General features: G+C 54.9%; 1 protein-coding gene across 17 annotated transcripts in view; it reads left to right on the plus strand.

Annotated features, from left to right (window-relative positions):
- The window catches only part of DCTN1 (dynactin subunit 1), a 31,309-nt gene extending 8,465 nt beyond the window's left edge, over positions 1 to 22,844 (plus strand). The window contains exons 1-32 of one of the 17 annotated variants that reach the window (XM_081101053.1): positions 3,981 to 4,276; positions 5,944 to 6,189; positions 6,452 to 6,530; positions 6,671 to 6,705; positions 7,410 to 7,430; positions 9,863 to 9,880; positions 11,300 to 11,320; positions 12,556 to 12,750; positions 13,098 to 13,295; positions 13,439 to 13,643; positions 13,716 to 13,794; positions 13,905 to 14,064; positions 14,185 to 14,289; positions 14,459 to 14,650; positions 14,739 to 14,855; positions 15,035 to 15,187; positions 15,724 to 15,884; positions 15,989 to 16,157; positions 16,411 to 16,479; positions 16,723 to 16,785; positions 16,891 to 17,043; positions 17,199 to 17,360; positions 17,445 to 17,576; positions 17,773 to 17,898; positions 18,136 to 18,278; positions 18,517 to 18,683; positions 20,051 to 20,065; positions 20,251 to 20,384; positions 20,498 to 20,690; positions 20,899 to 20,978; positions 21,642 to 21,731; positions 22,124 to 22,844. In XM_081101053.1, the coding sequence (XP_080957179.1) occupies positions 4,244 to 4,276; positions 5,944 to 6,189; positions 6,452 to 6,530; positions 6,671 to 6,705; positions 7,410 to 7,430; positions 9,863 to 9,880; positions 11,300 to 11,320; positions 12,556 to 12,750; positions 13,098 to 13,295; positions 13,439 to 13,643; positions 13,716 to 13,794; positions 13,905 to 14,064; positions 14,185 to 14,289; positions 14,459 to 14,650; positions 14,739 to 14,855; positions 15,035 to 15,187; positions 15,724 to 15,884; positions 15,989 to 16,157; positions 16,411 to 16,479; positions 16,723 to 16,785; positions 16,891 to 17,043; positions 17,199 to 17,360; positions 17,445 to 17,576; positions 17,773 to 17,898; positions 18,136 to 18,278; positions 18,517 to 18,683; positions 20,051 to 20,065; positions 20,251 to 20,384; positions 20,498 to 20,690; positions 20,899 to 20,978; positions 21,642 to 21,731; positions 22,124 to 22,261 (3,852 nt within the window). In that variant the 5' untranslated portion in view covers positions 3,981 to 4,243 and the 3' untranslated portion in view covers positions 22,262 to 22,844. Of the gene's footprint in view, positions 1 to 3,972; positions 4,277 to 5,943; positions 6,190 to 6,451; positions 6,531 to 6,670; positions 6,706 to 7,409; positions 7,434 to 9,862; positions 9,881 to 11,299; positions 11,321 to 12,555; positions 12,751 to 13,097; positions 13,296 to 13,438; positions 13,644 to 13,715; positions 13,795 to 13,904; positions 14,065 to 14,184; positions 14,290 to 14,458; positions 14,651 to 14,738; positions 14,856 to 15,034; positions 15,188 to 15,723; positions 15,885 to 15,988; positions 16,158 to 16,410; positions 16,480 to 16,722; positions 16,786 to 16,890; positions 17,044 to 17,198; positions 17,361 to 17,444; positions 17,577 to 17,772; positions 17,899 to 18,135; positions 18,279 to 18,516; positions 18,688 to 20,050; positions 20,066 to 20,250; positions 20,385 to 20,497; positions 20,691 to 20,898; positions 20,979 to 21,641; positions 21,732 to 22,123 lie in introns of those variants that run through there. The other 16 variants (XM_081101054.1, XM_081101049.1, XR_013996513.1 and 13 more) reach the window with 16 other exon arrangements.
- Positions 22,845 to 23,971: the final 1,127 nt, after the last annotated feature.

The raw sequence follows: 23,971 nt of genomic DNA on the forward strand, positions 1-23,971 counted from the left end.
GGAACTGTCCTATGGGACATGGGGTGGGGCCCAGTCGGCTGTGGAAGGATTAGGTACCTGTCAAACGTGCCCCCTGCCGTTTTCTGGCCATGAGACTCAGAGTGAGTCTGACTTCTGAGACTCAGTCCATCACCTGTAGATGGGAGATAATGGGCCCTGTTTTGCCTGCATGACAGGTGCATTTTGGAAGGAGACAGTGGAATACATGTGTTAGTGTACACACATAAATTTGCCCCAGAGGAGGCCCTAAGAACAAGACTTACTTTCTCCTAATGCTTTCAGTCTTCCTTCCCATCCCCCCACCCAAATCTGTTCATGTTTTCAATCATCATTCTTCCATTACTCATGCTTGAAAACTCCAAAGTTTATTCATTCATTCACTTATTCGTGCATTCATTTATTTATGCAGAATTTGAGTCCCTACTGTGTGTGTGCATGTCATCATTAATGTACCCTCTCAGTCATGATGAAGACGATGTCAACAATCCCTTGAGCACATGTTCTGTGCCAGGCACTGTGCTAAATGCTTTGTTTCAATCGTAGTGAATCCTCACCACTTCTCTGTGAGGTAGGCATTACTTCCCCCTTTTTATGGATGAGGTAACTGGGGCTCTGAGTTAAATATCTTGACCAGAGTCATACAGGTGAGGAAGTAGAACCAAAGCTGTAGCCAGGTCTCTCTGTCTCCAGCGCCCATGCAGGCCTGCTGCCTCTTATCCCATGTGTAACCTTTTGGTCTTCCCCGGGCTTTTTGCTACTGTCTCAAAATGGGCCCCTTTCCTCTGTTCTCTGTCTCTCTCTCATGAACCTGGTTCAGACCCTCCTCAGCCTTTGCTCATTATTGCAGGAGCCCCCTTGCTGCTACCCCCATCTTTACCAAGTTGCTCCTGTCTCCACTCCATCCCACTGAGCCACCAGTTTGATCTTCCTAAAGTGGTTTTCATTATGCTAGTCCCCTGCTCAGGAAGAGACTGGCTTCCTGTTGTTATTGGATCAAGTCCATCTATCTCTACATGATGTTAAACTCTCTGGCTATCCATATTTAACCTTCTAGTATATCTCAATATTAATGTATTTATTTAGCCAATAAATATTTGACTCCATGAGCTAAGGGTGATGGGGTCATAAAGAGAAGAAGTTGTGGGCCCCATTTTAAAAGGCTTATGGTTTACTAGACGAACTCATCTTGAATTCTTCACTTCAGTCCAGCTAGTCTTCTTTGATATTCCCTAGTGAAACAAAATTGTTTCTGTCTCTACTCATACTGTGTTCACAACTTAAAGTGTTTGTAGATCTTTCCTCTCAACATACCCAAAAAACAACCTAAAATCTGAGGCATAGTCAGGCACCCATTTTCTTTCTGACTCATCCTTTTCCTGTCTGCAATCCTTATAATATTGATTGTATAGATATTTTATTTTAAGACTTAGATACCATCTGTTGCCATGTCAGGTGATTTTTTTTCTACTTGTATGGCTTCTGCACTTTTTACAAAGCACTTTTACGTGTTTTCGAGGCTCATAACATTAATGTAGATAATTATTCCCATGTTATAGAAGCAGAAACAGCCTCCAATAAGTTAGGTGGCTATATATACCTGTGTGGCTAGTGAGTTGTGAGGTTGTTCTTAGATCTCAGCTCTTTTGAATTTCTGAAGGCAGTGTGTCTGGAGGAAGAGCAGGGCCTTGGGAGCCTGGAGCTATGTGATAACAGGATGTGCGGAGGGTTTCAGTGTAGGCTTTAGCTGCAGTTTTGGCTCCATTCCTTCTGTGTAACTTCAGGAAAGTGGTTCAGTTCTCTGAGCCTCAGTTTCCTTGTCAGCATTCTCTTTGGCCTGCCTTTCCATAGTGTTGCTGTGATGTCCAAATATGATAATGTTATCATCATATTTGTTATTAGCTGACTTTTGTTGAATACTTACTAAATACCAGCAATGTCTTTTTGTTTGTGTTAATCCTCACCCAAGGATATTTTCTCCATTAATTTTTAGAGAGAGTGAAAGGGAGGGGGAGAGACAGAGAGAAACATCCATGTAAAAGAGAGAGAGACATTGATTGGTTGGCTTCTGCTCACGCCTGCGGATTGAGCCTGCAACTGAGGTACGGGCCCTTGACTAGAATTGAACCTGGGACCCTTCAGTCCGTGGGCAGATGCTCCAAACACTGAGCCAAACCAGTTAGGGCCAGGCAATGTCTTAAATATTTTACATGGATTATCTCGGCTAGTCCTCCTAACAGCTCTTTGAGATATGTTCTTTGATTTTTTCCAATGGACAGATAAGGGAATTGAGGCACAGAGCTGTTAAGTGGCTGGACCGAGTTTATGTAGCTACCAGGTGGTGAAGCCAGGAATTAAACGTAAGCAGCCTGAGTCTGAAACCAGAATGCTCCGTAGACTGTAAAGTATTCTGAATATGTGAAGTCCATGCTGCAAGGATCTGCATGGCCCCAACCGCCTGTGTAATAGTGTTTAGGGAAGAAAGGAGGCAACATGGAGATTCTGCGAGAGAGGAGAAAAGTGGTTTCCTGGGGGATCTGGCCCGGACTAAAGGTGTGGAGAGGTGTTTTGGGCTTTAGACCTGGCTGTTGGCTATCATTCTACTCTTAAGCTCTCTGGCCTGCCTTAGAGGGTGGAGGGGAGGAAGACCCAGGGAAACCCAGTTCAGACAAAGCCCAGTGGAGCCATAGGTCAGACCCCCTGGCCGACCTTGTTGGCTACTCAGTGGCAGCGACCTGGGTCTGTGGTTCTCACCCATGTTAGATGGGTGGAATGAATGAAGCAGTGTCATTACATAGTCCTCTGGAGACCGCTTACTAGAATTCACCATCTTATTAAGCATTTTTCTTTTTTAAAAATATATATTTTTATTGATTTCAGAGAGGAAGGGAGAGGGAGAGAGAGAGAAACATCAATGATGAGAGAGAATCACTGATCGGCTGCCTCCTGCACGCCCCCCACTGGGGATTGAGCCTGCAACCCGGGCATGTGCCCTGACCGGGAATCGAACCGCGACCTCCTGGTTCATAGGTTGATGATGCTCAACCACTGAGCCACGCCGGCCGGGCAAGCATTTTTCATTATAAAAGTAATACATGGCTAAAAACATTTTGTGAACTCCTGAACTATAGAAAAGAAACCGTCTGATCCCTTTTGTTAAGGAGATGCCTGTGAGGCAGGGCCAAGAGTACAAGGCCAGGTGGTCGAGGTGCTGGGCCTTGTGCTTTTGGCCACTACCCTGTGAATCCAGTTGAACCTGATAATCTTCAGGTTCAGAGCCTGACCCTTGTAACAGCCAGAAGGGAGAGGAGGGACTGGCAGTCTGCCATGCAGGTGGGACTGGGGCATTGACTGGCTTTGCTGTGTGCGCGACGTTGCCTCTGCTGCTACCCTTCCTTCGCTGGGTACTGGGCAGGGCCTGGCTCCTCGGGCCCAGCGTGAGATTGAAATCCAGACCCTAACATCATGAGCCTGGACCCTGAGTCCAGAGTGTGGAGAGGGGCGGGAGAAGAGCACCAGAAAGGGGTGACTAACCCTGATTTTGGCTTGTGGAGGCCCTGGCAGTTGATGCTTTCAGGCCTGCTGAGGCCTCACATCCTGGGGGGAGAGTGGGCTGTGGGGGTGTAGGAGATGAGTGCTGAGGGTCTGTGGCTGGGCCTAGCCCAGTGGTTCTCAACCTTCTGGCCCTTTAAATACAGCTCCTCCTGTTGTGACCCAGCCATAAAATTATTTTCGTGGCTACTTCATCACTGTCATGTTGCTACTGTTAGGAATTGTCATGTAAATATCTGATATGCAGGATGGTCTTAGGCGACCCCTGTGAAAGGGTCCTTCGACCGCCAAAGGGGTCGCGACCCACAGGTTGCGAACCGCTGGCCTGGCCCCATAGTCCCTGCCCTTCTTGTCTGGCCCAGGTGAAGCTTGGGGGCACTAGGACCCAGATGCTAGCACGGTCCCTGACAAGTCTAGAGCAGCACTAGCGCAGAGTGAGACTCATCAGCTGGCAAGCAGGATTCCTGTCTCTGGGCTCAGGAATCTTCGGGCAGCAGAGGGGACTTGCTCCTCAGTCCCCACCTCCGTCCCCACCCGCATCCCAGCAGGTCCATGGACTGGGGTGGGCCGCGTCTCATGGCTTCTGTGTCTGTCCACGAGGGCCTGGGGCCCTGACCCTCCGCCTGGGTTTCTGCCTTTTCTCTCTGTCTTTGGTCAGCCGGGGAGGGGGTAGAGGCCAGGCCGGGGGAGCAACATGGCCCAGAGCAAGAGGCACGTGTACAGCCGGGTAAGTGGCCCTGATCTGCGATGGCCCTGGGAAGGCTGCTGGGAAAGGCCTGGTGCCTGTGGACATGGCTGTGGGGGCTGGGGAGACAGGCTGGAGCTGGGACGGGGCCACTTGCAGCCCTGATGGTTAGGCTGGACCCGCTTCCCCTCCCAGAGTTGGGGACAAGCGAGGCCCAACCTTTGACTTTATTTGGACCTCAGGGCAGAGGTTGGTGATGGGGGATAGACAGTCTTGGGGACTCTGAATGGGGTCGGTGGACTGGAATGGCTTTATACTAAAGCCTTTCTTCAGAGCCGCTTTGTTGTTTGTCACTTGCTTTCTCTCTCTTCTGGCTGTGATTGAATCAGTACCCACTGCTGTGTCCACCTGGATCTGAGAGGCGTATTAGGGTTGGGAGGTTGGGGAGCGTCTCTAAGTTTGGGGCCAGCCTTGGTGTCAGTGTCAGTTCCTTTTATTGATGGGTCCGTGAGAGGCACCCTATACATCCCAGGTATGATTTGGGGTCTTGGGGCCTCTTGGAGCGGCTAACCTTCCTCACCTTCCTGGATATGCTCTTTGGGAAAGGGAGTTAGGGAGTGACATGCTCTTGCACAGCTCCCTTCTGAAGCCAAGTGAAGGCATCAGGAGGGAGCCCTGTGGAGTCTGTAGGACCATGGTGTCACTTCTTCACACCTCATTCATTTGTGTGCTGCAAGGCCCTGGTTCATGGAGCTGCTATTGCTGAAAATGGCTCAGGTGTGATTTTCTTCTCAACCATGGGCCTATTTGGAACCTACTTTCAGTTGTGTCCTGTCATCACTGGTGTGTCAGAGACGGGAGCTTCCCAAGGACAGTGTTTAGTCTGTTCCTTTGCCTTGTCCATCCTCAGAGTGCTAACCATCCATTTGGACTGCTGGCCAGTCTCAGGGGCAGGGTGCAGGACAGATCTGAGGAACCTGATTTCCCTGGCCTTTGTTTTACTTTTTGTAGCGATATAACATGGGGGGAGAGAGTTGGCGGAACAGTGCTCAGGTCAGGAAGAAGGGAGTTAAGTTAAATGGTTCAGTGGGCTGCAGTGAGGCAGCCAGGAGTGTCATGGTAGGTGTGTGGATGGGGGTCAGGGGAGTCAGGTCAGGAAGGATGGTGATGACTTGAGGGCTGGAAGGAGGCACAACTGTGTGCTTCTGGAAGAGAGAGGCCTAGGAGAGCTGTTTAAACAGAGGGAAGACAGGCGACAGTGGGGGTGGGGATTGGTGTCAGTGGGGTTGCCTACTGAATCACCCATCTTTCCAGCTCAGGCTCCCGAGTCAGAGCTTTGGGTTGTGGGGAGCCTGTTCTAAATGGAGTTATTTGCTTGAGCTTCATTCCCTTCTTAAGTGTGGGGGGCAGTGCTCCTGAGAAAGCAGCCATGTGGTGACATTCACAGATCTGTCAATAAATTCTGATTTGTTATAAAATTTAAATATAAACTCTTAAAAATTCTGTCAGATTTCAGAAGAGTTTAGAGAAGTCTTAGAAGAAGACTTTTTTCAGAAGGGAATTTGGGGGTCCACTTCACCCTGTAAGTGGGGTCCAGGGAAGTGACTCCTGGTCCTTTTTTAGTTCAGGGTCCTGACTGGGGCCCTTCTTCTGCATTAGGAAGACACCTTTGAGGGCTTTAACTGGGTATGTTTGCATGTGCCTTTCAGACGCCCAGCGGCAACAGAATGAGCGCAGAGACCAGTGGCCGGCCTCTGCGAGTGGGCTCCCGTGTGGAGGTGATCGGAAAAGGGCACCGGGGCACTGTGGCCTATGTTGGAGCCACACTCTTTGCCACTGGCAAATGGGTCGGCGTGATCCTGGATGAAGCAAAGGGCAAGAATGATGGAACTGTCCAAGGCAGGAAGTACTTCACTTGTGATGAAGGGCATGGCATCTTTGTGCGCCAATCCCAGGTACTTACACCCTTCCTCTGTGTGTGAACACACATGTTCACATGCTCTGTTGCATGTGCAGCTAATGTGTTGATGCTCCCTTTTTCTGGGCATGAACATAAGTCTCTGGTTGAGAGAGTGGGAGGTAGTGGGGGAGGGAAGATTGAAGATATACCCTTATCTTCTGCTCTGTACCCCAGGCTTGTTTGGGGTCTGGGGAAGGCCCCATATTACAGCATAACATTATTAATATGGTTTTATTGAATCTATTCTGTGGCCTCAGATCCAGGTATTTGAAGATGGAGCAGATACTACTTCCCCAGAGACACCTGATTCTTCTGCCTCAAAGGCCCTCAAAAGAGGTAACAACCACCCACTTAAGTTGCCACTCCACATCCAGGAGTCCATAGTGGGCACAGTGGATCCTAAGATTTTCCCATCATCACCATCTTTTCTTGTTATAACTTTCCTATCTGCCATAATGTTCTCTTGCTTTCTACAGAGGGAACTGACTCAGCTGCAAAGACCAGCAAACTGGTGAGTGGTTGGGGTGGGAGTGAGAAGTAATAGAGAGGAGGGGAAGGAAAAAGAGAGAGGAGGGAGACCCAGTGCCAGGCAGGTAGAAGCCATAGGTGAGTAAACTGAGTTAGGCTTCCAGTCTCCATCCTCCCTGGAAAGGAAGCTTTCTGGGTATGAGTTGCTGTTTTAGGGGTGAGTAAAGGTGGCAGCAAGGAACAACTATTAGGACCCAGAAGTTCAGGCTCAAATGGGACCTGGGCTAGGGGTGAGAGGAAGGACAGGTCTGACCCTAGTGTACTGTTGTCAACTTCCTACCTTTTGGTACCCAAGCCTGCCAAGATCTAAAAGGTCTGAGGGAAAGGGGAAGGGAGGAGCTAGAGGAAGAAGGGGCTCTCCTGTTCACAGATGAATGGGAAGGAGCTGGGCCTCTGCCACCTGTTTTAGGCGGTATGCAGAGGGCCCATCCTAGCTCCTTTTCGCTGCTTCGCACAGGGTGTGTGAGGGGGGCTCAGACTCTTCAGCTCTCTGGCAAAGGTGTGGGCACCCTAGAAGCTGGTCGTTGAGGGACCCCTCACCTCACTTACCCAGAGCTTGGCAGTGACCTAACTCCCTCTGTCCCTGTGCATGCCTGCATTGATATTAATACCTACACTCTGATGTCTGGCCAGTTAGCCAGTGTGATGTCTGTTCTCTAACTCTTCCCTTTCCTACTCCTCATGCAGCGGGGACTGAAGCCTAAGAAGGTGGTGTGTTTACTATTTGTGCCTGGGTGGGTGAGGGCCATGGGCCCCCTCCCCAGCTGTCCTGCATGTCTCAGGCTGCTGCATGCATGTGTGTGTGACCTTGGGCTGGGCTGGCCAGAGGACATGGCGGCCTTGTCTTTCAGAGTGCTTTTGAGGGCTGCAAGGATATCAGGCTCGGTGTAGAGGCCCAGTTAGCATTCATTAGGACAATTGCTGCACTTCCTTGCCTCAGGACTTCTAGTCAGAGACTGAGATCACTTCACTGTAAATAGCAGCAGCATGGACTGGAGCCCTCACTGGGTTACAGTGGGTTCTTTCTTAGCCCGAGCTCGGGGCAGTGGGAGGAGAGACTGCAGGGCTGGGGATGCGGAAAGTACTAAGTGAGGTGGTTGGGCAAGGAGCGGGGAAGTCATATCACAGTAAGAACATCCCAGGTTGGAAAGCCTGAGAGTCTGTGTGGCTAACTCTGGGTGGGCACTGCCATGAATGCCCACCTTCACTCTGTTCCTCCAGTCTTTCCCTGCCTCTTCTTTCCTCTGGTGTTGTGCCCGAGGCCCACCTCCTACCCCTTGCAGTCTTCCATCAACATTGGAGTGGGGCTCAGTTCTTCCGTTGCTGCCATGGCCACTTCCTCACACCAGCCCGTGCCTTGGGCCCGTGCCCAGGCTGTCTCTGACCTGCATGTGCCTGTCTGACCTGTATGTACTGTGCTGTACGTGCGATTCTGTGATTTCCGTGTTGCCAGCCTGTCTTAGGCCCTTTTGACCTTGCATGGAAAGCTATGGATGGGGACAGTGGGAGGGAAGAGGAAAACATCTCCCTTTGACTCTTGGTTGGTGATGGGTCCTCACTTTGAAGTCTTGGCATAGAAGAGACCACATGCTGGTACTTGCTTTGGGTCTTGGCTCAGGTGAGAATGGGAGGTAAGAAGGACAATAACGCTCTAAAGCAGTGGTTCTCAACCTTCCTAATGCCGCGACCCTTTAATTTACTGTTCCTCATGTTGTGGTGACCCCCAGTTTCATTGTTACAAATTGAATATAATTAAAGCATAGTGATTAATCACAAAAACAATATGTATTTATATATGTGTTTTCTGATGGTCTTAGGCAACCCCTGTGAAAGGGTCATTTGACCCCCAAAGGGGTCGCGACCCACAGGTTGAGAACTGCTGCTCTAAAGGATGCTGGACCTATTCCAAGGTCATAGAAATTTGGCTTCTTCCCTTAATTATTGTCTCCTAGTTAGGGCTCCCCTCTCACATCAGGCCTCGCGTAGAGAAGAGCATGGACCTGTAGTCTGATGTCTATGGGGGAGTTCTGGCCGCAGCCTGACCTGATATTGGTGGGGCCTGAGCCATGCCCCAATCCTGGGGGAAATGTGGCAAAGCCCAGCCTGGGCTGCCTGAGCTGGGGTACAGTGCCTCTCTGCTCCTGGTCCCCCCAGGTCTCCTCTCTGGTGTTCTCTCACAGCAGCTCACCTAGCCAGGGAACAGGGAGCTAACTCCAGAACAAAACATACTTTGAGAAGGAGGGCAGAAGAGAACCCAGAGGTCTCTGCAAGGTGCCAGTCCTTTCTGGGAGCCCTTTAGAGACAGGCTTGAACCTGCCTACAGCCAGGGGGGGGGTCATTAGAGCTGCTGCTGAGTCTCACTGTGTGCCCCTCAGAGCTAATGCCCCTGCAAGAGGGGTGCTCTGGGTGTGTGTGTGTGTGTCTGATGAGAAGAGGCAGAAGTAGAGTTGATGGGGTTGCAGGCTGAGGGGAGCATGAGTATGAGCAAGGTTGATGGAGCAGTGATCCCTGCCCAGTGATGCACTGGCCCCAGAGGGTACTATTTCTGGAATGGCCCCTAGCCCGGTTTCTTGGAACAAACACTTGGGGATGGTCGGGGAGGGGAGTGGGAGGAGCCACACACGTGTACACAAATGTACACACACATTTCAGAGGGAGGAAGAAGCCGGGCGGGCTCTGCGCAGGGCTTTGTCCAGTCATGAGGAGGAGGAGGAGGAGCCTGCGGAGTCAGGCGGTTGCTAGGTGACCGAGGAGCAGTGGCTCCACCCCCAAGGAGCAAAGGAGGGTGGGTGCATGACGTCAGGTGGAGCTGGTGCTGCGGCCACTGAGGCTGCCATAAGCCTAAGCTGGAGAACTGGGCCGGCGCCTCTGTGGTGCCCGCAGGAGCCTGGTTGCCCCTCTGTGCATCTGTGGGGCTTCTGCATCCGAGTCACAGCCATTTGCAGGCTGGGAAGCTGCTGGCCGGGAAGCTGAGGCTGCATTGTTGGGATTTGATGCACTAATCTGTCTCCGCCGCCTTTCCCTCTGTTTGGTCTCTTTCCCTCCCTCCCTCTGTCTGTCCTTCCTCTGTGTGTCCATCCTCTTCTGTCCCTCCTCTTTCCTGTCCTGGCTTTCTTTGGTTTTCTGCAATGATGAGACAGGCACCGACAGCCCGAAAGGTACTCTTGCTTGTTCTGGTCCTGCTGCCGGGTTGCCAGGGCGATGGCAGCCGGCTGCTGGGGTGGGGGTGGGGACTTCATCTGTCTACCTGGTTGGGAGGAGGGTAGAGATGACAGTGGGGGCAGGGAGAGGTGTGTGTCACTCCCATGGCCCATGCCCTGAGCATTCTGCTCCCTGCCCTGCCTGCTTTTGGCTCTGAGTCTGTGTTCTAGGCCTTGTACCCAGTGGCCTTCAGGCTTGGGGTTCAGGCAGTTTCTGCTGCAAAGCAGCTCTGGGAGCTTCCTGTGAGAATCTGGGGAAGCAGGTTCAGATGTCTCCTTGCCTCCAGCAGACCTGCCTCCCCTGACCTTTGCTAGAATGACTCTTGGTTGTACTCCCAGCACCCTTCCCCCCACCAGGGCTTGTATCAGTGGGCTTTCCCAGCATGGGATGAAGACCCTAGAATAGTTTTTTACCTACAACCTGCCGTGGAGGCTTAGCTCAGGGTAGGAGGGATAGGGGTTGGTTTCCTTGGGCTCAGTGTCTCCTACAAACGGGGCCCAGGCCCAATCTTGTCTTTGCTGGAACCCGGAGATACTAGGTAGCAAGAATGCTGTTTGGGGTTGAAGTTCATCATCTATTTACCACTTTGCAGTAACCCGAGGGATTCTAGATTGTTCTCAGCAGTAGTTAATGTATGCTGCTGTCCACCCCCACCTCCTTCCTTGCAGCAGGGTGGGGTTACTTTGCTGAGCTCTGGGCTTCTGGCTAATGCAGTATTCACGGTCCTGACACCTGAGCCCTCTGCCCTAGGGATGGAGACTGCTATAGGATCAGTTCCTGGGCAGTGGGTGGAGTGGGGGTAGGGACGACAGCAATGTTGTTCTGCCTTGTGGCCTGATCTCCCTCTGTTGGGTTAGTATCACTCACCTCTGGTCTCCTGTCATCAGTCTTGTCACCTGTTATTTCTAGGGGATCCTCTGTGGAGTCTAGCACTTGACAGAAGGGGGCTGACCTGGGAACGTCCTTGGGAGTGGTGGGTGGGCAGGCCTCTGGCTCTGGGCTGGACTGCCAGAAGTTGTTTTCAGAAGGCCTGGTCTCTGGAGACCTTTTCCACCAGCTGCTGCCTTTGGTCCCCTGTGGCTCAGTTAAGGAGAATGGGGTTCTGGGATTTCCAGGGTGTTTGAAGTGGTGAGGTCTGCAAGGGTTGGCCATAAGTGGGAGAAGGAACCAATGGGAGGTTAGAGTTCTGGGTTCCTGGAGTAGGAGCAAGATGATTCACTGGAGGGAGAAGTGGGTGGGCTGGGGGTGAGGGTGGGTGGCTAATCGTAGCCCCATTGCTGTTACCTCTTCTGCTCTCATTGCTGTCCCTTTTCCTGTCTGTCTTTGTGCCACTGTCCTTTCTTTCCTGACTTCTCTGGCTCCTGTTGCCTGTCCAGACCACAACTCGGCGGCCTAAGGTGAGAAAACACAGGCCTCTGTGCAAGCCATTGCAGAGTGTACACGCACATTCCAGGCATGTGCATGTATGTGGGCATGTGTATGACCAAGCAAACGTTTGTCACAGTGCATCCTGGGTTCTCTCTTCCTGGGAGTGAGGGGGCTGAAGGTAGTGACAGGTCACTCCTGGGAAAAAGACTCTGGCTTTTGGGAGGATGCCTGAGCCAGTTGTTTGAATGCAAAAGAGAAATGAGAGTGGTTGTGGTTAAGGCAGGCTTTCTTGAAAAGGGTGTTTTGACTAGTTTTGACGGAGGCAGGGATTGAAAGACAGGTGAAGAAGAACCTGGCCTTACAAATGTCAGTGGACAAGGAGGTAGGCGTGTTTGTCTGTACCAGTGGTTTCTGAGCGTCGGCCCATCAGGAGAGCTTCCGAGCTCAGCACTCCATGGAGAGCACTGGGCAGGCCTGTCTGCTCCACGACCAGGGGCCTCAGGGCAGCTTCCCCGCCCAGCCCTGCACAGCCCGGGGAGTGGTGCCTGGTGAGAGCCTCTTGGTCTTGGAGGAGGGAGACGGCAGAAGGCTTGGCTGTGCTGGCCTTGCTTCAAGGGGGTGTCTGTGATACAACCTTCACCTTGGCCCTTTTACATGCAGGGTCCCCTGAAATGGATCAGGGGAGGGAGAGTCAGCTTGACTCCCAAAGAGCAGGGAGGGCCCAGCCGGGGTGTAGAGCTTGGTACCCCACCTTTAGCCCAGTCTTCTCCGGGAACTTGAAAGAGAACAAACTGCAGTCTATTCTTTCTCTGGAAATGACACCGAGGCCCTTTTTATCTCTGGGGGAGGAGGGCGTGGGCCCAGAGCATGATGGCATTGGGAGGACTAAACCGCTAGAATGATCATAAGTGGGTCACAGAAGGGAGTCCTAGGGAGTAAGGGAGCCTGCTCTGAGGGGAGAGTGCCAGGGCTGGGAGGAATGTGGGGCCAGTGCCAAGGGAGGAGCCTTATAATCTTATGTCTTCCTCCATCCCTTCTTCCCCTCCCCTTCACCTCCCTCCCTCCTCCTGTCCCTTGTCACTATCTCTGACTGTGTCATTTTCTTTCTTCCCTTCACTGTTTCTCTATTCTCATTGTGCTTTGATATTCTCTGCCTTTTCCTTTTCTGTCTCCTTCCCTCGCCATATTCTCATATTCTGTCTTTTTCTCTTTTACAACCTCTGCCCCCTACTCTTTCTCGTCTGCCCCTACCCTCTCTGAATAGCCCACCCGTCCAGCCAGTAGTACTGGGGTGGCCGGAGCCAGTAGCTCCCTGGGCCCCTCTGGCTCAGCATCAGCAGGTGAGCTGAGTAGCAGTGAGCCCAGCACCCCGGCTCAGACTCCGCTGGCAGCACCCGTCATCCCCACGCCGGCCCTCACCTCTCCTGGAGCAGCCCCCCCACTTCCTTCTCCCTCCAAGGTAAGGACTGGGGAGGGTGAGGATGAGCCGAGACACAAAGAGGCCTGTGATCCTGGCAGGTCTTGGACATTTCCCAGGGTTGGGGGAGATCCAGAACTCGGATTGGAAGGGTTGGGACATGGCATTTGGGTTCCCTGCCATTGACTCAGCTACGCTTTCTCTCTGCCCTTCTTCATACTTTCCCCATATGTTTGGTCTCTTCTCAGACATTTATATGCCACTTGCTTTTGAGTCTGGGGCTGGAATGATGTTTGCACACATTCCTGTCCTTTCTCCTCCAGCTGAGACAAGAACCTCTAGTGGGGAGGAGGGGGACACTATGGGCAGAACAAGGGGTCTCTTTGCAGGAGGAGGAGGGGCTGAAGGCCCAGGTACGGGACCTGGAGGAGAAACTGGAGACCCTGCGGCTGAAACGGGCAGAAGACAAGGCAAAGCTGAAAGAGCTGGAGAAGCACAAGATCCAGCTGGAGCAGGTGCAGGAATGGAAGAGCAAAATGCAGGAGCAGCAGGCAGACCTGCAGCGGCGCCTCAAAGAGGCGAGGAAGGTGCGACTCGGGAGGAAGGGGGGCGGGGCTGGGAGGCCTGGGGCCCGAAACTGTCCTGGAAACTCAGCGGGAGCCGGAGCCTGGAACATTCTGTGAGATCAGGCATTCCTGTACCTGTGCCTCCACCAACCTCTACCCTCCAGGAAGCCAAGGAGGCGCTGGAAGCGAAGGAGCGCTACATGGAGGAGATGGCGGACACAGCCGACGCCATCGAGATGGCCACTCTGGACAAGGAGATGGCTGAGGAGCGGGCGGAGTCCTTGCAGCAGGAGGTGGAGGCGCTGCGGGAGCGTGTGGAGGAGCTCACCACTGACTTGGAGATCCTCAAGGCTGAGATCGAAGAGAAGGGTAAGGCCCGGGGCTGCGGGCGCAGACGGTGGGGCTGGAATCACGGCTGAAGGTGTTCATGGTTTTCCTCAGGCTCAGATGGGGCTGCATCCAGTTATCAGCTCAAGCAGCTCGAGGAGCAGAACGCCCGCCTGAAGGATGCCCTGGTGAGGTAGGGCCCCTCACCGCTTGGTTCCGGAGTCCTCTCTCCTGTGCAGATGCGTGAGAGCGCCATTGCCAGTGACCCTGACACGCTCTCCCTCTCCTCCCCGATCCCCACAGGATGCGGGATCTTTCTTCCTCAGAGAAGCAGGAGCACGTGAAACTCCAGAAGCTCATGGAAAAGAAGAACCAAGAGCTGGAAGTTGTGAGGCAACAGCGGGAGCGCCTGCAGGAGGAGCTGAGCCAGGCAGAGAGCACCATCGATGAGCTCAAGGAGCAGGTCTGGGGAGCCCAGCCTCTCTCCCAGAGTCCCCATATTGGTCCCTTCAGACTCCTGTAGGTGCCTCCTCTCTAGGCACCTTTTAGCAGCCCGTCTCCCCATTCCTTCCCTGGAACACAGGTGGATGCTGCTCTGGGTGCTGAGGAGATGGTGGAGATGCTGACAGACCGGAACCTGAACCTGGAAGAGAAAGTGCGGGAATTGAGAGAGACCGTGGGGGACTTGGTAAGAGGAGAGCAGAGCCTGACTTCTGACCTGGATGAAGGGACCAGCTAAGAGAGGGACTGACACATGACCCCTGACCTTTGAGCAGGGCGTATGGTGAGTGGACCCACCCTGGCTTGCTACCCTGACCCTGCTTTTCCTTTGCCCCCACTCTCTCGTGGTCTCCCAGGAAGCAATAAACGAGATGAATGACGAGCTGCAGGAGAATGCACGTGAGACAGAACTGGAGCTGCGGGAGCAGCTGGACATGGCGGGCGCCCGGGTACGGGAGGCCCAGAAGCGTGTGGAGGCGGCCCAGGAGACAGTTGCAGACTACCAGCAAACGATAAAGAAGTACCGCCAGCTGACCGCCCACCTGCAGGTGCCTGTTCACCCCTGCTCTCCACCCAGGATCACCCCAGGGCTCCCTCATGACCCAGCTGTGCCTCACTGTCCATCTCTGCCCCCAGGACGTGAATCGGGAACTGACAAACCAGCAGGAAGCATCTGTGGAGCGGCAGCAGCAGCCACCCCCAGAGACTTTTGACTTCAAAATCAAGTTTGCTGAGACAAAGGCCCATGCTAAGGTCAGGAAAGCGAGTGGGCGGGAGAGGGGAGAGTGCTGGGAGCTCAGCTTGAGTGTGGGGTGGACTGACCCGGTGTGGGGTTCCTGGGGGCGGGGAAGCAGGGGACCTGGTGGAACAAGGCAGCATGGGTCTGGGACTCTCAGCCTGGCTGAGAGCCTGCCTTCCTGTCCACCTCACAGGCCATTGAGATGGAACTGAGGCAGATGGAGGTGGCCCAGGCCAACCGGCACACATCCCTGCTGACAGCCTTCATGCCTGACAGCTTCCTCCGGCCAGGTGGGGACCATGACTGTGTCCTGGTGCTGCTGCTCATGCCTCGTCTCATTTGCAAGGTACGGCCATACGTTCAGCAGGAACCTGTTGAACTTGTTGTGAGGACGCCGAGTGAAGCCCCAGTCAGCGCCCCTACTCACAGTGTATGATGTAGTGGAGGGATGTAGTCAGCAGAGTCGCAGATGGGGCCTGCTATGAAGGGGAGGGAGCTTCTTTGAGAGAGCACAGTTGGGGAGCTGATGTAGATGGAGGGATGTCACTGAGGAATAACAGTTGAGCTGAGACCCAGAAGATGACTAGGAGTTGGGGCGGGGGGCAGCTACCAGGGAGCATGCTGGTGGAAGGGTGGCAGGGCAGCAGCTTGAAGCCTGCAGGAAAGAGCTTGGTCCCACTGGTTCCCTCTCCTTTCATCCCCACATCTCAAATCTTCACATCACTGCCCTTTCCCCATGGGAGACTTCCTGCCCAGCTAAGAGCTGTTTCTGTTTTATCTCCTCCTCCACCCCGGCCGTAGTTGCCCATCTGTATTCTGTATCCCTGAGTCTGTTCTCCGTCCTCTGCTCTGAGCCCAGGTCCCTGGCACTTCTTCCCACAGGCAGAACTGATCCGGAAGCAGGCCCAGGAGAAGTTTGAACTAAGTGAGAACTGTTCCGAGCGGCCCGGGCTTCGAGGAGCTGTGGGGGAGCAGCTCAGCTTTGCGGCTGGGCTGGTGTACTCGCTGAGCCTGCTGCAGGCCACGCTCCACCGCTATGAGCAGTGAGTGACCCTTGACCCCCATTCAAGGCCGCAGGTTCCAGATTGGCTGGAACTGGGATTGCCTGGCAGACCCTGGCCTCACAGGGCCCTTCTTTGGTCTCCAGTGCCCTCTCTCAGTGCAGCGTGGATGTGTATAAGAAGGTGGGCAGCCTCTATCCTGAGATGAGTGCCCATGAGCGCTCCCTGGACTTCCTCATTGAGCTGCTGCACAAGGACCAGCTGGATGAGACTGTCAACGTCGAGCCTCTCACCAAGGCCATCAAGTACTACCAGGTTTGGTGCGAGGATTCCAGCTGGTGCAGCAGGGAGGGAAGGTTTCTCATTCTGGGCTGCAGCCAGTGTAGCCCAGGTTGTGTGCCTAAGGCTCAGCTCCCTGCAGCTGAACTAGCCTCAGGATGCAGCCCTTGGGGGTTTCAAGTCCTCTGGTACCTCTGGAGCCCTGTGATGACTGGGGCTCAAACTGTTGGGGAACAGTTCTCCATCCTTCCAAGACCTGAAGGCTGTCTGTCTCTTTGTCATCTCTCAGCACCTGTACAGCATCCACCTTGCCGAGCAACCTGAGGACAGTACCATGCAGCTGGCCGACCACATCAAGGTGAAGTGTCGGGGCTGGTGGTTAAGCCCCTGTCAGATCAGAAATGGAGGTCTGGCCCTCAGGTCAAGAGGTCTGGCCCTCAGGGTTCACCTAAGACTGGAACAGGGTCCCTAAGGCCCGATCAGGGAAGCCAGAGAACCTCTTATGTATGGGGTCAGCAGAGAGTGGGGACTTCTTAGAGACGATGAGGCTGCAGGAGGGTTCCTACTGGGTGCTGACAAGCACGTGCTTCTGTCTTCACAGTTCACCCAGAGTGCCCTGGATTGCATGGGCGTGGAGGTGGGACGGCTGCGTGCCTTCTTGCAGGTAAAAGCACAGCTGGATCTGTTTGAGCGCCTCTGCCTTCTTCGTTCCCCCTCCTCACCTTCAGCTGTTGTTGACTTTGTTCCCATCCATTTCCCATTCCCTGAGGAGGGTGGACAGGAGGCTTCAGATATTGCCCTCCTGCTCCGGGACCTGGAAACGTCGTGCAGTGACATCCGCCAGTTTTGCAAGAAGATCCGAAGGCGAATGCCAGGGACAGATGCTCCTGGGATCCCAGCCGCTCTGGCCTTTGGACCACAGGTTTAGGGCAGCGACAGGGGAGGGAAGGAAGCTGAGTGGAACCAGGAGGGGCTCAGTATGTCAAGATCGGGATCTGGATGGGGCAAGGATAGTTTTGAGGTAGCGGGGAGCCGTCCTGGACCCAGGGCGGCTCCTGACGCGGGCCTGTCGCACAGGTGTCCGACACACTCCTCGACTGCAGGAAACACTTGACGTGGGTGGTGGCTGTGCTGCAGGAGGTGGCAGCTGCTGCTGCCCAGCTCATTGCCCCACTGGCGGAGAATGAGGGACTGCCTGTGGCTGCCCTGGAGGAGCTGGCTTTCAAAGCAAGCGAGCAGGTGGGCCTGGATGGCTGGGCGGAAGGTGTAGAGGAGTCAGGTGGCCGGTGTGAGGTTTTCACTGTTGCCCCCTGGTTCCCACAGATCTATGGGAGCCCCTCCAGCAGCCCCTATGAGTGTCTGCGCCAGTCATGCAACATCCTCATTAGCACCATGAACAAGTTGGCCACAGCTATGCAGGAGGGAGAGTACGATGCCGAACGGCCCCCCAGCAAGGTTGGGCGGGAGCTCCTTGGAGGGACTCCGGGGCCTGGAGGAGCAGGGCTTGCAGAGCTGCTGCTAGTTGTGGGAGGCTGGGAGGTGGAGGAAGGAGTCTCGAGAGCACCATCCTGCTTAGAAGGCAAGATGGGTCTCTCTGAAGCACGTTGGTGATGTCCTCTCCCTCCCTCCCTCGCCCCACCTTGGCCCTCAGCCTCCCCCGGTTGAACTGCGGGCTGCAGCCCTTCGTGCAGAGATCACGGATGCTGAAGGCCTGGGCTTGAAGCTTGAAGACCGAGAGACAGTTATCAAGGAGTTGAAGAAGTCACTCAAGATCAAGGTGAGGGTAGGGTAGGCTCAGGATCTGGGGGCCAGGGAGTATTGTGGGGCACAGGGCAGCAGTGAGTGGTGGGGATCAGGATGAGATGGGCGATGGGTTGGGTTGAGGGCAGAAGAGGTGCCTGTAATCAGTGGGAGCTCGAGTGGGCCCTTAAGGAGCTTTCTATCCGTGGTCTATCCTGGGTCCCTGAGGGGTTGTGGAGGATGTACAGCTACTAGAAGCTCTGCCCTGGCCCAGGGGGAGGAGCTGAGCGAGGCCAATGTGCGGCTGAGCCTCCTAGAGAAGAAGCTGGACAGTGCGGCCAAGGACGCCGACGAGCGCATCGAGAAGGTCCAGACGCTGCTGGAGGAGACGCAGGCACTGCTGCGGAAGAAGGAGAAGTGAGCACTTCCCTGGCCCTGCAAGCTTCAGCCCTCCCGCCAGCAGCTCTCTGCCTCCCAGTCATCCCTCTTACACTGAGACCCCCCAGGCCAACAGGCACCACTTCCCTTGCCCACTGCCATTATGTCACCCCAAACGGAGTCTCACCAGCAGGGTGACTCCAGGGACCTGTCAGGGCTGAGCAGTGGAGGGGGTCGTGGGGACGGGACACTGCCCCAGCCCGATTCTCTTCCACAGAGATTTCGAGGAGACGATGGATGCACTCCAGGCCGACATTGACCAGCTAGAGGCAGAGAAGTTAGAGTTGAAGCAGCGGCTGAACAGCCAGTCCAAGCGCACGATCGAGGGGCTCCGGGGGCCCCCTCCTTCGGATATTGCTACCCTGGTCTCTGGCATTGCGGGTGGTGAGTGCAGGGGGACAGGCAGCACTGGCCCACAGGAGATTGAAGGGCTTCCCTCTGGTCCCTGGCCCCAGTTTTACTTTTGCCCCTTCTTACCCCTGGATGTGCAGCCAGGAACGTGTTTGCCCACTTTCACGCTGGCAGCTTTCACCAGGATTTTCCTACCGAGAATACGTGCAGAGTCCCTCTGACCAAGGTGGGGCCCTACCGAGTTGTCAGTTCAGCTCAGAGTTACGGTGACACTGGACTCCGTAGCTGTCCCTCCTGGCCTGTCTGGCCTGTCTGACCAAGCCCCATGTCCTTGAGGGTCACCGGCCTGAGGAGGCTGGTGATGCTGTGGACCCCGCTGGGCCGGATGCCTGCTCTTGATTGCTCTTTGGTTTGGGCGCGTTTCCCCAGAGTTCATGTGGCTTCACCCTCTGGTGTGGCTGTCCCTTCATGGCTGACTTCTCTCAGTTTCACTGTGGCTTGTGAGACCTTGGCCTGGTCTCATAGTGTGGCCAGGGCTCCTTACCTTGAGTTTGCCTGGTTTGTCCCCAGTTTCCTGACCAAGGAGGTGGCCACTGCCATCTTCGTTCTCACCTGCCCTAGAGTTTGCTTATTGCTCTCTCTTCATTTTCTCACTTAGCCATCTCACTTCTGGAAGACAAACTCTAGAATTGAGCCCTCAGGGCTCAGTGGCTCCCCCCTCCCCCCACCTGTCTTATCAGCTGCTCTCACCTAGGTCTTGCCCTCATCAAAGCCCCTTGCCACTGGCGCCTCTTGATCTTGGGAGGTGACCAAGTACCTCCTTGACTGTAGACTTCGTGGTGCAGATGGCTCCAGTTCCTTGGGGAGGGGGTGGCGTCTCCAGAATGACCACATTGTATTGTGTAGCATAGGCTCTGTAAGCAGATACTGGTTCTGAATTTATGAACCTTTCCACCAAAAAAGGGTGTCTTTTGCCTCAGAGCAGTGGGAAGCTGAGGAGCACAGGAATGCTTCTGCATCCTCAACGTAAGCTTTACTGCTGGGAGAAGGAAGGCACTGACCTGTCAGGTCTCAGGAGTGTCCCCTCTGCCCTTCCCGGAGGTGGAGGAGGAGCAGGGAGGCAGGAGCAGCCTTAGCCCCAAGTGCTTCCTCCAGCGCTCAGCCCACTGCACTCGGGCTCACACGTCACCCCTGCCTCCAGGCCTCACTCCCCTTCCCTGTCTTTCCTTCCCACACACTCGCTCTTCCCTCAGAGGTAGAGTCTTGTCAGAGAAGATGTGGTGATCAGGAAAAGGCTTTTCCTGTAGGTGTGTCTGGGATTCCTCTGGTGTGTCCCCCTAACCCTCAGTTCACCCAATTCCTCTCTCTTTTCCTGCTGCCGTGGGCTCTCCTGAGCACAGAGGAACCGCAGCGAGGTAGAGACCCACCCTGGATGGGGGTTGCCAGGGCTGGTGGGAATTGGGGCTTGGGGAGCAGGGTGACTTCTCCCTTGGGAGCAACCAGGACGGGGTGGGAGGAGCTAAGGAAAGGGGTGAGCAGGGATGGAGCCCACCTTCAACGCTCACCACCTGAGACGGCTGACATTCGTGTGGCACTACAGGAGGCTCTCCTGGGCAGGCACTCGGGTCTCTGCCAGGCCCGGGGCTGGTGAAGGACTCGCCGCTGCTGCTTCAGCAAATCTCTGCCATGAGGCTGCACATCTCCCAGCTTCAGCATGAGAACAGCATCCTCAAGGTGAGGGGGGTCATGGGGAGGACCGGGGTGGAGGTGGCACATACCTGTCCCATCGATGACGGATGGCAGGGCCTTCTGTCACTCCTTACCACCACCTCTCTTCCCCCCCACAGGGTGCCCAGATGAAGGCCTCCTTAGCAGCCCTGCCCCCTCTGCATGTGGCAAAGCTCTCCTTCCCACCCCGTGAGGGCTCTGGCAGCGAGTTAGCCCCTGGAGCGCTGTATCGTAAGACCAACCAGCTGCTGGAGACATTGAATCAGCTGAGCACGCACACCCACGTAGTAGACATCACTCGCACCAACCCTGGTAGGGACCCGCCAACCCCGGGATGAGTGACACACCTGCCCCTGCCCCAGGGAGGCAGCCCTGCCCAGGCAGGTCCCACGCTGCTCTGTGGGCTCAGTGTCCAGCTTACTCGACTCATCCACTGTTAGGTGCCTGCTCCTGAAGAGGGCCCAGGACCTGCGCTGCCGGCCTGGGCCTTGGTGGGCCTCACCAGCCTTTTCTCCCACAGCTGCCAAGAGCCCGTCGGCCCAGCTCCTGGAGCAAGTGGCTCAGCTCAAGTCCCTAAGCGACACCATCGAGAAGCTCCAGGTCAGCTCTGGCCCGGTCCTTCCTCCCCTACAGAGTTTGCTCTAGAGCAGTGGTTCCCAACCTTCCTAACGCCGCGGCCCTTTAACACAGCTCCTCATGTGGTGGTGACCCCCAATTTCATTGTTACAAATTGAACATAATTAAAGCACAGTGATTAGTCACAAAAACAATATGTAATTATGTGTTTTCCGATGGTCTTAGGCGACCCCTGTGAAAGGGTCGTTCAACCCCCAAAGGGGTCACAACCTACAGGTTGGAACCTCTGCTCTGGAGCATTCCCTGGTGGAGCCTTAGCTGGTTCATGTCCATAGGTATTCCCGGAGTCCCCTGGGCCCAGTCCTGTGCTGCATGGCACGTGGCAGGGGAGGTGGAAGGGAAGGGAGATTCTCATCAGCATAGTGGGTTGAGCAGGGTCATCTTTAGAGGGTGGGTTCAGGCGCAGCTCTATCAGGGCTGAGGTCTTCGCAGTAGAAGGGTTGGGCCTTAAGGGTAAGTATCTATACCATAAGGATGTTGGGGTGGGAATGGGGCAGAGGTGAGAGCAGAAGTGATAGGAAGGTCTGGGTCCCTGTTCCTGGCATTAGTGTCCCTGTGAAATGGGAGGTACTGGGCTAGCCTGTGGGGATCCCCTAAATGAACCCTTGTCCCCCCCTCTGCCGTCAGGATGAGGTCCTCAAGGAGACTGTGTCGCAGCGCCCTGGAGCCACAGTCCCCACGGCCTTTGCCACCTTCCCTTCCTCAGCCTTCCTCAGGGTAAGCGGGAGCATGGGGTTGGGGAGGGGCAGTACGGAGGCTCGGGTGGGTCCTTCCCTCTCCCCCGAATTTGGAGAGGCCTCTGGGGTCTCAGGTCCAACAGCTGCACATCTGAGTTACTGGCCAGGTTTCCACCAGGGAGTCCTTGCCCTGCTTCCAGCAAGTGCACTGGTCAGTAGTTTAACAACTTCTCTGCCTTTTGACACCGGGAGGAGCTCTCAACTCCCTGTCAGACTGTGTGCCCCAGTTTTTATTTGGAAATGTAATCACCATAGCCCAGGAGCCCCACAACCTACCTCCCAGGGACTGCCTGGGTCTCTAGGCTCAGGGCCCGTCCGTGGCACACAGCTCAGGAGACCCTGACGGGGGGGTCTCTTCTCACCGACTCCCAGGCCAAGGAGGAGCAGCAGGACGACACTGTCTACCTGGGCAAAGTGACCTTCTCGTGTGCGGCTGGCCTCGGACAGCGACACCGGCTGGTGCTGACCCAGGAGCAGCTGCACCAGCTGCACGGCCGCCTCATCTTCTAGTGCTCCTCCGCCCGCTGGCCCCTTCCGCCCGATGCACGGCCCCCTCAGCCGGCCCAGGTAGAAGCGTGTGTAAAGCTGTTCTGGACCCCACTCGGCTTCACTCCACCTGCCAATGCCCTGTCCTCCCCTTGACCTGGGTTCCCGATTTCCAGCCCCTGGCCTCTGCCAGGTGCTCCCTCCTTCCTGGGGGGCATCAGGGCATGTGGGGGGCAGGCTGAGACCCCACCACCAAAGGTTGTGTGAGGTCCCCCGATTGAGGACTTCACCCCTTGATTAAAGCAACTTCTGCTTCAGTGCTTTCCGTGTGGTGTTGGCAGTGGGTCCTGGGCCATTCGGCTCAGAGCAGGATGGAGGAAAAGGGATGCTGTGCCGTGTTTGGGGCCCCTCTGTGTGACCAGTGGATGCCGCGTCCCTCAGAGTCACATGCAGTGTCTTACTCTCAGCAGCGAGAAAGGGCTAGACCAGGGGTGGGCAAACTTTTTGACTCGAGGGCCACAATGGGTTCTTAAACTGGACCGGAGGCCGGAACAAAAGCATGGATGGAGTGTTTGTGTGAACTAATATAAATTCAAAGTAAACATCATTACATAAAAGGGTACGGTCTTTTTTTTCAATAGTTTTATTCATTTCAAACGGGCCGGATCTGGCCCGCGGGCTGTAGTTTGCCCACGGCTGCGCTAGACCCAGGCTCAGCACCGGCTTCATTTGTGGAGCGAGGAGGGCGCAGGTGTGCAGCCCCTGCTTCCTGGGCCTTCCACTGCTCTTCAGGCCAGTGTTGGAGCCGGGCTAACGATGTGGGCACACCCCAGCCAGCGTTCTGAGGCACTGGCCGCATCTGCCCATGAGACCTGGGGCTCCTCTGAGGGAACATGGACCAAGTGAGGGAAGACCAAAGTAGCAGACTGGTAAGGAGGGATAGAAGTTGCAAAGTCCCTCTACCAATTAGTGTCTGGGGCATTTCTTTAACTAATTTACACATTTCTGGGCCCTGACCCAGACCTGCTTCAGTCACTTAGATTTGAGGCCCTTAGGCCAGGACCCCAGCATTTTAGAGCTTAGCACCAGTTTAGTCTAGTTCTCTTATTCTCCCCCTGCGGTCTCCGATCCAGTTGGAGGAAGAGCCCCTTAGCACTTAGGAGCATCTCCAGCTAGGCCAGGCCCTCTGCTGTGTGCTTCCTCCCGGGCAGGAGGGAAGCCGGCAGGACGAGGAGGCTCCGAGGTGGATCCCAGTGCCCATGGTGCTGGGCACATTTCCAGTCGAGCCCCTCAACATCAGCATGTCTAAACCAGAAATCATCTTCCATGTCCTGGATGTGATGAGCCACAAACCTGGATTCCTGACGCCTTCTTCGCTCTCCTTAGCTAATTCAGTTACTCAGTCCTGTTCAGTTTTTCCTTCATTACTATCTTAAATCTCACTTTTTTCCAACCCTGCACTGCTAACTTTGTGTACAGTTTCTTTCTCTGGGTACTTCAGCAGTCTGTCAACTGGTCACTTTACCTCCTTTGCCTCTCAACCAGTTCTCATTGGTGCCAGAGGCACCTTTCAAAGTGCAGATGGGCCATGCCACTCCCTGCTTTAAGGCCTCAAATGGTGCTTCCAACTAGAATTTAAAATGGAAATTCACTAGAATGGCACGTGAGGCCATCCCTGATTTGGGTCTCGTCCATCCTCTCATGGGGCTGCTTCTCCACGTTGCTCTGTGGGGT

This window comes from Myotis nattereri (genome assembly GCF_964212035.1).
Source record: "Myotis nattereri genome assembly, chromosome: 10".
NCBI classification, from domain to species: Eukaryota; Metazoa; Chordata; class Mammalia; order Chiroptera; family Vespertilionidae; genus Myotis; species Myotis nattereri.